Source organism: Silene latifolia, chromosome 7, assembly GCF_048544455.1.
Source record: "Silene latifolia isolate original U9 population chromosome 7, ASM4854445v1, whole genome shotgun sequence".
NCBI lineage: Eukaryota > Viridiplantae > Streptophyta > Magnoliopsida > Caryophyllales > Caryophyllaceae > Silene > Silene latifolia.
The window spans coordinates 48,077,786-48,091,757 of record NC_133532.1 but is presented as its reverse complement, the minus strand read 5'-3'; the positions used below and the strand labels follow the sequence as shown (position 1 = coordinate 48,091,757).

At 41.4% G+C, this 13,972-nt stretch overlaps 1 protein-coding gene across 1 annotated transcript; it reads left to right on the top strand.

Moving 5' to 3' along the window:
* The first annotated feature begins 8,140 nt into the window (after nt 1-8,140).
* LOC141590057 (uncharacterized) lies at nt 8,141-9,205 on the top strand. Its single transcript, XM_074410672.1, has one exon. It carries the CDS (start codon nt 8,141-8,143, stop codon nt 9,203-9,205), a length of 1,065 nt encoding a protein of 354 aa, XP_074266773.1.
* Nucleotides 9,206-13,972: the final 4,767 nt, after the last annotated feature.

Below are 13,972 nucleotides of genomic sequence, written 5' to 3'. Positions count from 1 at the left end.
CATCAACTGGCTTTCTTATTTAGGAAGAATGGAGGATGCGGAGGTTAAAATTATAAAATTCTTGGCCACCTTATGGTGTTTGTGGTTGGTTCGTAATCGGATTGTTTTCCAGAGGGAGCCGTTTCATCCGAATATGTTTTTTGGCTTATGGTCGTGTTCGGTCGACACTGCTTTGAAGGCTCTTGAAACTGGGAAGGAGGAAAGAAGGTGTGGGGAGGTGGATGTGAGGCTCAAGGAAGAAAGCTGGTTACGAGAAGGGAGACCTCTTTTTTTGGTGGGAAGCCGGGATTCGTGTACGGGAATTCGGGTCATGGTGGATGCTGGGTGGAAATCCGTGGGACAGGCAGCTTTGGGGTGGGTGGCGTATGTGGAAGATGGTGTTCCCGGGCATTCAGAAGTGTTAGGATCTGTGCGGAATCTGGGTTACAGGCAGAAGCTTTGGGGCTCCGCGATGTGTTGAGATGGGCTTATTCTCAAGGGATTCTACATCTAGATGTCAGCTCGGATTGTCTGCAACTTATTCTTCAACTTGCTGGGCTGGAGATGGAGCATCACCTCATTGATGGTGTTATTAAAGACATGCGTCTCCTTTTTCCTTATTTTCATTGTTTATCTTTTAGGTTTGTGCCGCGTCGTTTTAATAAGGTTGCTCATGGCCTCGCTAAGAGGGCTATGAGTGACTAATTTTGTTGGTTGTTTTCTTTACTGCTACCAAAAAAAAAAAAAAAGTGTTTTGGATGAATCAAACGTGATTCTGATTTACTCTCCCTAGCTCAATTGATAGTTTGTGTTTAAAAGTTTATTGAGAATTATATGATGTTTGTTGTGTTTTAGAGTGTATTTAAATTTAGGGATATTCTACCATGTACCCTCGAATTTTTTGGTTTTCTACGGTGTACCCCTACAATTTTGAAATTCTATGGTGTACCCTTAAATTTCTTATTTATTTCTCTATCATGACCTTATTTAACTCTCGTTAACTTTTTCACTATCAAACAACCGTATTTTGACCTTTATTCTAACTCGTGAATGTTGTATCACCATCCTATGTGAAAAGTATCACAAATAACTTTTAATAAGCACAAACTACTATTAAGAACCTTAGTTATGATTCATGAAATTAAAATGGAGATTTGAAGAATTTTAGTTAGATTCGTATACTGTTTGGTGTGTTAAAGGGTAACCGACGAATTAATAAGTAGATGGTTAGGTTATCGAGTAATTGGAATGCTAAATAAACGATTTAATAAGCCAATTAACAAACTTGCATATTAAAGACAAAAACTAAAGTCATGGTATAGACTATTGTGTAGAGTTCAGGGGTACACCATAGAATTTCAAAATTGTAGGGGTATATCGTAGAAAGTTGAAAAAGTCGAGGGTACACTGTAGAATTTCCCTTAAATTTATTTTAAACTAGTATGATATAATTGTAATCGTTGAAGTGCGCATTTGTTTTAAGTACATTCAAACACACAATTTTAACAAAATAAAACGACTTCAAACCCTTTCAACCCAACTTAATTTTGTTTTAACTATTGAAGTTGTGGGCATTCTAAGTGCGAAAGTATTAAAACTCAATCAAAGATTAAAAGAGATTATTAAAGATGATAAAAATATAAGAACGACTGAACGAGAGACAAAATGTTGGAGGTGTCATTCTTCACGTTTGTACAACTTCAAATCCTGAAGAACCATGTGATTTGGGCGCTTTTTTAAGCGAAATTTGTTTTTCGTTTTTTTATTCGCAAAGTTATTGTATATATAGTTGCAAGATGAAAATTCATTTGCGCCATGTCCTTGCTTAGTTATTTGTTACTGAGTATATGTTTCCTTTCTTATTTAGAATTGTCGGATGTTAACACCATCTTTCAGTTTTATACATAGAACTAGATAGAACCCCGTGCTTTATATGATAAGTTTGCATATGTTACGAGTATCATCAACTGAAAATTTTAAAATTTCTATATTCAAGTAAATGTGATAAAATCAACTATATGCGAAAGCCTTGGTAAAACAGTGAGTTTTTGTTGTAACAAACTAGAGGGAGAAAGTAACAACAACAAAAACTATTCATCTCTCCTTTCTCTCTCTAAATTTCCTCTCAAAAAATCCTTAAAAAATCCCCAATCTCTCCATCTTGATCCACCACTAGCCGCCTACTCATCTACATCCCTCTACTTTAAAACTGCCTCTCCGGAGATGTGGCCATTCTTTGGCCTGTCTCCGGAGGTCGTACCTTCATCTCTTGCTTAACAACCTTTCACTTTGATACCCGATTGGTTTTCTTCGGATGGGTTTCTGTTTCTCCGACGCCGGCAACGATCGGATCCTTTTTCCGGTCTCTTTTGTCTTCCCTTGTCCGATCCTTCAAGTTTGGGTCTTTGTTGTTGCACGGTCTTCCTCTTCGCCGGTTTCGTTCCTTGTCTCGGGTCTTGATGGTCTTGCATGTCCTTCCCCGGTGTTTGGTGGTCTTGCATGCCCCCTCCCCCGTCTCCTTGTCCTGTCTCCGTGTCTTTGGATTTCCTCCCAGGGGTGATCCCCCCATTTCCCCCATCTCTGGGTTGGTTTTCTTGGTTTTGTTTCCCTGTTTTGATGAGTATAGCTCATCCGTCTGTTGCATTGTCGTCCTATGTGGTCGTGTTTTGGGTCAGATATGGTGATCCCCCCATTCCCCCCACCTATCGGTCCCTTTTCCTTTTCCAATAGTGTCTGTCAGTGTCGTTTTTTTGTTCAGTCTGTTCGCCGTTGTGGCGGAGGTCCTGGGAGGAGTCGGTTGGTGAAAAGGGTGGCTTTGTAGTGTGTCACCCACCTTTCGGGTTTTGCTTGTCCATTTGGTGTTAAGGGTCGCAGTTATTGTATGTTGGTCTTTCTGTTAAGGTTCGAATGGGGCTTCGGGGTAGTCCGGGTTTTGTTGTTTTGGGTTTCGTGCATTGGCTTGGGTTTGTTGTGGGAGATTTTGATCTGATCTTGTTGTGTTTCGGGAGACTCTGTCTTCTGTCGTTTGACACGGGTTCATCAAAGTTATTGGTTTGGGGTGTTGGTCTGATATGGCAGTTTCATTTTGGGGCGGATTGTAGTGTTGGGTAGGGTGGTTGTGGTGGTTTTTTTCCTCTTATTTTACATGTTTTTAGTCATAAGTGTCATGTTTGTTTTAGTCAGTTTAATTTTCTTATTATTTTCCTCAATAAAGATCTCCTTGAGAAAGCGTCCCCTTCAATGGTCTAGGGTGTCCTGTCCCGCTACCGTTTGGGTTTTGCTACAGTCTTGGAATCAAGGTCGGTGTCTTTTGGACCCTGTGGAATGGAGTTTGGCTGCGGGACTGCCTTTGTTCTCATTTATCTACAGGCTGGTTTTATTGGTTTGTTGGTCCTATGATCAATGGGTACGATTACTATGGTGTAGGAGAGTAATCTCCACCGATGGCAGACTTCGTCGTCTTGCTTTTCACCCTTTTTATCTACGTTTTTTTCGCAAGAGCGTAAGTACACCGTGTTATTGTCACCCAGCGGCTCGTATGTGCCAACGGTCTTTGGAAGTCAGTTGTGAAGGTGAAGCTGGTGCAAATGCTCGTTATCCATATTCCGTTTTATTCCATTCTATCTTACGTTTATTAGTTTGTATTACTGATATTGTTTTAGCTTTTATTAGTGGATGTATTATGGGCTCGGAGAGTCTGAACTTTATGTAATACATCTTTTCACTCTGACAACAAAAAAAAAAAAAAAAAAAAAAAAAAAAAACTAGAGGGAGAAAATATAGAAAAGTATATTGAAGAGTGAGAAGTTATTATTGACAAGTGATAATAAGAAAGCATTAGTTGTTAAGTTCTAGAAGCTAGCTAGCTCATATTAACTTCACCCAATATTCTATGACAAAGAAGTTGTGAGTAAATTATAATTAAATACATAGCTCATATTGCCTCTGAATTTGCTAAATACATAACTACTTAAAAAATAATATAACTTTCTCTCTCCTTTTTCTGGGAAGAGCTTTTTCTCTCTTATTCGAGAGCTCCTACAATCTGATCTTTTGATCTTCCTTTTCATCCTTCATCCTTTCTCCTTTTTCATTTGGATTTCTTTTTTAGGGTTTTTCAGTTTCCAATCCATCTATTGGTCAGTGCTGGTCCCAAGTTTTGCTTTATCTGGGTGTTCTTCAGAAAAGGGGGTTTTTCCTGTTATCGAAAACCCTAGGTTTCTCAATCATTATTGCAGTTGGCATTTAATTGGGGGTTCTTAACCTATTCCTCGCTTTTTTTCTTATCAATGCACTGCAATAGCGTATCTACTCATATTCCTTTCTAATCATTTTAGGACAGGCGAATTAATTGGCTGTCTTTCTTTTTGTTCGGCTCAAGGTTTCATCCCCAATCCCTTGAGCTTCCCTCTGCTGCTATTGGCCTGGACGTTTTAGCTTCTTGTGTGGAGTGTTTAAGCTGCTTCCTTAATTCCCACTATAAAAACTATTGAGATGGCAGTGGGAATCTCACACAACTCACGCAAAAACCATAAATCATCACATTTCATAAATCTTAAACACACTGATCCTTCTAACCAACATAAGTTTTACTTCCCCTCCAATTTTTCCTCTTCTCGTAATATGGAACCTCATCATCAACACAATCACGATTTCCATCAACCTTTTCCTGAAGCTGCTTTCCAACCTTTTAATCCTCTTCATGCTAACCTTTGGAGGTATCCTCATTCTGGTGGGGTGGTTAATGTTGATCCGGCAGAATTAGGGCGCTCTAGGGAATTCTGGGGCAACTGTGTTTTGGGTTTTTTGGTTGACTACCGCCTCTTTGAAGCGGACCTAGTCAATGATGTGATTGAGGCGAAATGGAGAACAAGGGGAAATGTTACTGCTTTTCGTATGGGAGAGATTTATGTCTTCCACTGTGAAGACGTGGAGGACATGGAGGGTCTTCTAGCTCGTACTACAGTCACTATTGACGGGGCGGTGATGGTCTTTGCTCGTTGGTACCCAGATTCTATACCTCGCACTGTCAGGTTCCCTGTTGCTGAGGTGTGGGTGAGGGTCTGTGGATTACCCTTTGAGTATATGAATATGCACGTGGCTCATGTTGCAGGTAAGCTTTTGAGTGATCAGTACTTTGTTGAACCTTTTAACATGGTCCCTGACAACGACTATCTGAGGCTGAGGGTGAGGATTAATTTGAACGAGCCTTTGATGCCTGGTTTCTTCCTGGCTTTGGATTTGGGTCAACTACTTTGGATCCAATTTAGGTATGAGGATATCTTCAAGTATTGTATTAAATGTGGAAAGGTTGGGCACAAGGGTATTCAATGTAGGGAGAGTTTACAGTCTATTGTTTCTGGGGTTGAGGGAATGCTGGATAGGTCAGTGACAAAGGGGTTTATGGTGTTTCAATCTCACAGCACACACACTATGTTTAACCTTGACTTGAGGGCAACCCCTTCAACTACTAAGTTTATTTCTTCAAAGGTAAGGATGGGCAATGTTAGGAGAGGGAATATATTGGGGCACAGGGAGGATTCACCAGAGAGGAAAGTGGATTTTGAGTTGGGCATTACTCCAGGGGGGAGAGTTGTTCCTGGGATGAGGTTCACTGTCACGGCTCAACCGTTTGCGGGCCCTGTGGTGTTTCAAGTTGGGGGAGGAGGTGTTGGGATGGGTGAGTAAGGTAGGGGTGGGAGAGATGTTCAAGATGAGGTTAGCAAGAGGCTCAGGATGGGGAGAATGAAATAAGGGGCATGGATAATTCTGGGGAGATGCATGGACAAGTTCAAGACCCAGTGCCTCAACCTGGCCAGAACCAAGTTCAGGGGGGGTGGTTGCAGGGGCTGGGGGTTGGTTAGATAAAGGGGTTGATAATGAGTCCTTTCATAGTGTAGGGGAAGAACTGGAAAACCAAGAAGGCTTCTTTGGGTTGCAGCACGAGGTTTTGATGCAGGTTCAAGGTAATGATCCATATGTGATTTATGGGGGTCATAGTAATTAGAGGGGTACCATTGATAGGAATGCAAGAAATCAACTGATAGTGAACAATAGGGTGGATGGTGATGAGGCTTGGACTCGTATTGAGGATGAGCATAGAGGTTTTAACCAAATTTTTGATCCTCCCTTGGGTGGAATTCCAATTAGGTATCACTATCCTGATGGATATGCACTTGAGGTAGGAATGGGAATTAATGATCATGTTAATGTCATGGAGGACGATGTACCTGAGGAGCAGGAAGGGAACCAGGGGGATGATGGGCATGATGTGGTTATTATTATAAGTGATTCTGATTCGTCTGATGTGAATATGCCTTCTGATCAGTGGTTGGTTGAGCCTGAGGTAGAATCAAATGAAGGCTTGTCTGAGTTCAGGGAGACTGAACTGATTAACCTAGTGTCTTCTGAAAACACTGATAATGTGAATACTGATCTTCATTTGGCAATGGGGGGCAGTACTGAGGGAGCCCAGAATGGGCAGGAAACTGAGGCAGGGGACCACAGGGTTGTATCCCTTCACTCTGCTGCCATAGTCAGAAAGGATAAGGAACTGCAGGAGGGGTCGTCTTCTTTGCGACCCTTGGAAGTTCTTTTTTATGGTGATGCTGGCTCTAAAGCAGGGGAGATGGGTGCTATGAATTCTGGAAATAAAGGAAAGGGGAAATTGTTTGATATTCCTGGCACGGGGTGTTGGAGCTGTGTCCTCCAGTTAGTGCGGATAACGTCATTGCACATACACTTGTACGGACAAGTGGGAGCTTGTTGGGGCTGGTGTCCTTTACAGTTAGTGCAAGGACTTATAAATCTCTAAAAGGATCAAAGGGTATACTTTTGTATTATAATCAGTTGGTCCACGTTTATCAATAACGGTTGGCTTGCTAGATAAGTTTGACGTTATTGTCATACAGATGGCGGTGATCAACTGGTCCCTAAAAGTCACACCTATAGGATACGTTTGAGAGATGTGACGGTATGAAAATACAGTCATGTTGATGCCAATAATTGACTAAGCAGTTAGTCCGAGTATTTGACTAGTAATTAGTCAAAATGCGATGTTGAGATATTTTATTTAATACGGATTAAATAAAATGGGCTAAGGCGAATTAAACAGTTTATTCGTAAATTAAATATAAACGGTTATATTTAATTAATGTATATTGAATTAATTATACAATATTGTCTTTGTCGGACATGTATTAATATGTCGGCTAATCCTTGTTGCTAGACGATATATTAATAGCCGATAACCGATGACGATTTATAATAAAACCGTCTCATATACATTTAGCATTTTACGAACCGGACCACGAGTTAAAATTAAGAGGAAGTGGAAGCCCACTTCCCCATGATGAGCTCGGTTTGGCCGAATGCTAGAGAACAAAAGGAGAGCCTTCTCTCCTTTTGTAACCTAATTCATTTGCAAAACAAAATTAGGGTTTTGAGAAAAATTCTCTCTCAAAATTCAGATCTCACATCTAAAGAAAACTCACATCAAGTTCTCTCAATATTCCAAGGCAATTAGAGAACACATTTCTAGCACAAGGGCATATTCTCAGACGATCTTGGGTGCAACAATTAGGAGGAGATCTACTTTGATCTCTCATTGCCGAATTGCACTAGGACCGAAGGTTAATTCTTGTGCTTTATCGTTTTTCATTGTTTTTCGTTTATGACCATAAATCACGTATTAAATTTGCGTTATAGTCCTATAATTTAAGGGTTTTATACGGATATTACCCCACACGGGGAACATGTCAAGACTGATTGCTGAGGTTTCTTCTGGTAACATATCAGATGGGTTTCTGGGTCTGGCTGATGCCTACTACCTATCTGATCTTCAGGTGAGTCACAAGGAGGATATTGGAAGGGCGAGAAAAAGGAAATGCTGTACTGAAGCAGGTGATTATATTCTTCCTGAAGCTGCTAAGGAATCTCTTGAAAATGCGAAAGACTACTTAAGGAAGTTGGCAAAAAGAGGATGTTCTGGGAAAGGGATTAAGGAGAATCAGGCTGCCTCAATGAGGTGTGGGTTTCGTGTGAGTGTGCAAGATGAGGATATGATGGAGTCAAGTGATTCTTCACCAATGTCTGTTCAAGGTGATGATGTTGTCTATGAAGGCTTTGCGGAGGTTGGGCCGGTACAACCTCCTCCTCAACCATGATGGGACTTGTGTGGAATTGTAGGGGCCTTAATAACACGCTCTCCCCTACAATTCCTAAGCTAAGAGCGTTAATAGGTAGTAAGTGTTTCGATTTCATGTTTTTAATAGAGACCAAGCGTAATGCTAGTAGTATCTTTCCTATGTTTAGATCGTATGGGTTTATGAAACATTTTGGGGTGGATGCGGTTGGTGCTTCGGGTGGATTATGGGTGGGTTGGAAAAGGGAGGCTAGAATGAGCCTTGTGATGGCATGTAAGAACTTTATTATCCTTTTGGTGGAAAAATATAATGGTCTCTTATGGTATCTCGTGCTTTTTTATGGTGCCCCTTGTTCGCATTTACGTACCCCTGTCTTATTGGAATTGGAAAAGTGGATGGATAATTGTAAGCACCCATTTCTCATTGTGGAGGATTTTAATCAAGTTGATATGGAGTGTGACAAAGTAAGTAAATCTCAAGGTCCTATTAGAGGAGCTAGTTTCTTTAACATGTGGAAGATAAGGAATGAGTTGATAGACATTCCCTTTAAAGGCCCTAGATTTACTTGGTGTAACAACCGTAAAGGAGATGAAAGAGTGTATGAGAGGATTGATAAGGCTTTGGGGTCGAGGGATTGGCTGAGTTTTTTCCCGGATTCTGGTATAAAGCATTACCCAATTCAGATTTCTGACCATGCACCAATTGAAGTGAATTTACAACTTGTAAAAAATGATGGGAAACGGCCCTATAAGTTGGACGCGTGGACTTTAGACAATGAGGAATGCCTGGAACGAGTGCGTTCGGCTTGGGGGCAGCGGGATGTGGGTTCTCCAAGCTTTCAAGTGGCTAGGAAATTAACACGAGTTCGTTCTACGGTTAAAAAATGGGCCATCGATAAACGAGATGAGTGGATGGGAAAATGGGATGATTTTGACAAGCGACTTGAAGAGGGTATGAACAAAGCTATTGCAGGGGAGGGCGATGAAATGTATACAAGGGTAAATGATGAAGTTAAGGATTTTGCAAAAGCGGTCTCTATCTTTTGGAGACAAAGGGCAAAAGTGAAATGGATGGTGGATTGAGATACGTGTACAAGATTTTTCTTTAATTGGGCTAAAGGAAGGGCTGGGAGAAATTATATCCATGGTATTAAGGGGACGAATGGGGATTGGATTTATGACCCGGATATGATAGGCAATGAATTCCAATGCATGTTTAAGAGGTTGTACAAGGAGGATACAAATTTGGGGGAGAGCTGTGGTGATCATGACTATGATGACATTTTGCAACATGTGAAGAAGGCCGTCCCGCAAGATAAGATTGACTTCTTAAAGAAACCATTCACGGCTAAAGAAGTACGTTGCGCTGTGTTCCAGATGGGGGGTATGAAATCGCCTGGGCCCGATGGTATCCCAGCTTGCTTCTTTCAAAAATGCTGGTTTTTCATCAAAAAAGACTTTACTGCGGCGGTGTTATCTACCTTAAATTCGGGTAGGACCTTAAGGGAGTTGAATAGGACTTTCATTGCGCTAATCCCTAAGCTGGAAAACCCGGAGGTGGTGTCTGATTACAGGCCTATAAGTCTTTGTAATGTGTTCATGCGCATTGTGTCTAAATGTATCACCAACAGGATTTCAAAGGTCATGAGTTCTTTGGTTAGTGACTCCCAAAATGCTTTCCTCCCAGGAAGACTCATTAGTGATAATATCCTCTTGGCTCATGAGGCGATTCATTACATCACAGGTAATAAGAAAGGAAAACATGGTAAGTGTGCTTTCAAGGCTGATATGAGTAAGGCTTATGATAGAATCAAATGGGATTTCTTGGAAGCAGTTCTGCTGAAATTCAGGTTCCCGGAGAATATGGTGACCTTAATTATGAATTGTGTTTCAACGGTAAGCTATGAAGTGCTCTTTAATGGATCACCAATGCCCCAGTTCAAGCTACGTTGTGGTCTACATCAGGGCGACCCGCTTTCCCCATTTCTGTTCATCTTGTGTATGGAAGTGCTGGCGGCGAATGTGGAAACTGCTACGGATAGGGATATGATTAGGGGAATTCAGCTTTGCAGAGGTGTTAAACCTCTTTCACATCTGTTCTTTGCAGATGACTCGATTTTCTTCTTTCATGATAAGGATAATGCTGCCAGTCATCTAAAAAGTATCATGGATAAGTACTGTGAGGCTTCAGGGCAGGTTTTGAACTCGGATAAATCAGGTATTCTTTTCAGCCCTAGTACAACTTTAGCCAAGTCTAAGAGGATTATGGAAATTTTCGGTGTAAGAAAGGGTACGGGTATTGGAAATTATTTGGGTATTGTAGATTTCTCCCGCGACGATTTAGATGTTCCTAGTCGTCAAAATATTCCCCAACAAGAGTTTGTTTGAGACCGACGCAAGCAGATTCAACCTTAAGTTTTGCCAGAGTTCGCTTGAGACTAACGCAAGCGGATTCCCCAGCAGTTTCTACCGACGTCCTGCCACTTTCAGTATTTCTTGTTTCCCCGCAGAGTTCGACCAAAGTTCCCTGTGACCCCTAATGCCTTCAGACACCAAGTTATCTTCAGACCAAAGAGTTTTGCCGAAGCGTCTTCAGTTCCGTTTCGCCCGGGGGTATCTCAGGTATGGTTTCTTCTTATGGCTGGCGAGCTTCCTTACGTAGTCTAATGGACTTTAAACGACCCTCCCCGATAGTCGATGAGACTCTAAAATGTTCCGACGACGGGTCCTTGGCTCGACCCCTTGAACCGCCTCGCGTCGCCATAGTCGTCAGGTTGTAATCTTCGATTGACCTGATGGCTATACTTTGACTTTCGCCTTGTCCAAGCCTCAGTCAAAGTGGGGGCTCTGTAGATACCTCATTTCTGCACCTCCCGCAAACCACCCGGTGATGATTGGGCCGCATGTTTGATTCGCGGAACGATTTGTGACAGTTCGTAAGATTATCGTCAAGTGATTGCTCAAATATTAATGTCGGCCTCTTAGTTGTCATCTACGTCCTGATACGGTCGTTTTGACAGTAATTAGAGTACATTCGGAGTCCGGGTCAAAAACCGTCTCCATTTTCTGATAACTGTTAAATCCCGAGTCGGAATGTTCTGGAATGTTCTGGATATTTCTATTCCATATTTCACAAATTCTATCTTTTGGCAAATAATATCCCGTAATATTCATAAGATAATCGAATTATTTCCGTCCTACCATAACTCAAACGCGGAAATCTTTCTTCAGCAGGAGGAAACCTCCTGGGAATAGACGCAGCAGGTGTTGCGCCTCTTCCAAGGGACGCAGTGGCTGCTGCGCCTCTTCCCAGGCCCTTCTTTGCATGTTCCACGTATCTTTTTCATATCTTTCCGAGATTCACTTCCAAAGAGTCTCCGAAACCCTAAACCCGTCACGTGATTAGTATAAATAGGAGCTTTCGTTCCTCATATTTCTCACGCGAGTGTCCGCCCTTCTCTTCTCCCTTTGCATTCTAGACTTCGTTCTTACTAATTGGCGCCTACGTGCTTGGACTTCCGACCACGTAAGCTCGGATCTTTCGGGTACCCACCTCTCCGTTGCATGACCGACCAATTTGACCAACTACACTCAATCAACTTAATTAATCAATCGTTTTCCTCTTACGAGGGCACTCTCTTTGCATTCGCGTCGAGCATTCACTAATCGATCTTCTTAGTCCTTCTCGTTTCGTCAACATGTAAGTCTGAGGGTGTATAATCCTTATTTATTTATTGTATTTTATTTTATTGTAATCAATTGTAAGGTTTACGTCGAAAATACCTCATTAAAACCGATTTCTAAAACCGTCTTTAAAACCTTTTTACGGATTTTAAGATCGACATCGAGAAAGGACGCAAAGAATCGCCGCGCCTCTTCGAAGGAGCGTTATTCTGCCGCGCCTCTTCGTGAGGCTGCCGCAGTTCCTGCTTCTTTTCTTCTTCCTTCGTCTTCTGTAATTCGTCTTTGATTATTTGTTTTCACTTGTTTTCTTTAATTCTCCGGTACAATAGTTTAATAATCACATGTATATAGATTCATCATTCATTAACATGCTTTAATCGTCATAAATCCGACTTAAATCCCTAATAACCCATATTTGCGGGTTTTCGTCATTAAATTCAATTCCGGGTTGTAGAGATTCAATTTGTTCATATTGGGTTTCTGGAATTCGTCTTTGATATAGTTTTCATCTGTCTTTTGTCATGTTCATCGCATATTCGTCATTAATCATCATGTTTAACCTAAATAATTTGTTTAGTTAGTTTAATTCACTAATTAATCATTATTTCATGTAAATAATCCGTTTGCATCCGTCTCATCCATGTTTATCGCTTTCATGACCATCATTGACATGTAATAAAAGTATTAATCACTTCCATCCGAGTCAAATAATCTGATCGATCCATAAAATTAACAATTAACATTAACGATTTGCGTTCGGCCACGGCGAGAACTCACCCTTGGAACAGACGCGAAGAATCGCCGCGCCTCTTCAGCAGGGCGCGATCCTCGCTGCGCCTGTTCCAGATGATTTACGTCCCGAACTCCGTTTCGCCTTGACCTAGCTTAATTAGTCCATGTATTAACTAACTATTATCCGTAATATCGTTAATTCCAGTTCGTTAGTTTATTTTATTCTTTTATTTCTTTTTCTCAAATTATCCGTTTTAAAGGTATTTTCGACATAAATCGCCTATCCCAATGTAATTAATGTAATTTCCATTATTGTAATTTTATTATTATTGTATTTTGTATCATTTGTATGTTTTCACATGTAAATCAACATTAAATCATACTTCGACCCAATTGTATGCTAATTACGTGTCAACCGACTTAGTATTAATTCTCACATGCTAGGATTAAAACTTGGATGTTGCATTGCATGCATATAGCCGACGATATATCGAGTACGAATAACTTCCCTAATCATTAGTAGAGGCCGCTATCGAGGCGGGCGGGATTAGGTGTTCGATCAAAAGAGCTTCCTAATACGTACCCTCACCCCTTACTCTAGATCTCCGTGAGCACCCGTGTTCATTGGCATCCACGAGAGTCATTCTAGACATAGAATGCTAAGGGTAACGATTGCTTAGTGTTCATGTCTTTACTTTGTGTCTTGACATGACACGAGGTATTCGAACGGTTCCAATTTCCCATAAAAATTGGTGGCGACTCCATACAAAATGCAAACGCTTGTTTTTTCCGACCTTCACCAAGCGCCCCCGTGGGCGGCCCGCTGTCCACAGTTTGGCGACTCCGCTGGGGATTATACACTTACGTGTAGCTAGGGTGAAACTCGAACAAGGTTAGGGAATAGTTTGTACAAGACAATTGTCGGTTTTCATAACTCGGTCTTCCTAGACCGTTTAATTCGGCCTTCCTAGGCCCAACCCAACCCATTCGACCAATCGTCCCGTCTAAACGGTCCTAATTCTTATTCGGGCCTAAGGATGGATAGCGATTGACGTCATCCGTACCATGATGCTTACTCTTGTTTGTATCAAGGGCCTTCACTACTTGAGGAAATGGACTAGGAATCGGCCTTACTCTTGTTTGGCACGAGCCTCTCCACAGACTTCGGGTTTGATGGTTCGGTATGGCAACCCACCCTTTAATCCAAAACCTTTCTAAATGCACTCAGCATCCCGTTATAATGCCTGTATAAATGTGTAAACCCTACGTGATCACCACTTCTAAACAAAACCATGACGAATTTTCAAAAAATCAAAATCCTTATTTTCAAACAAGAATTTCGAAATAGGGCCTTTAATTAGCGCAAAATCCGGTCAAAACTCCGTCCGTTTGTCACGTCAAATTTCGGGCCACAAGCCCATTTCAAAACCTCAC

Excerpts from the sequence above, each read along its gene's own strand:
- LOC141590057 (XM_074410672.1), top strand. The coding sequence starts at position 8,141 with ATGATGGGACTTGTGTGGAATTGTAGGGGCCTTAATAACACGCTCTCC.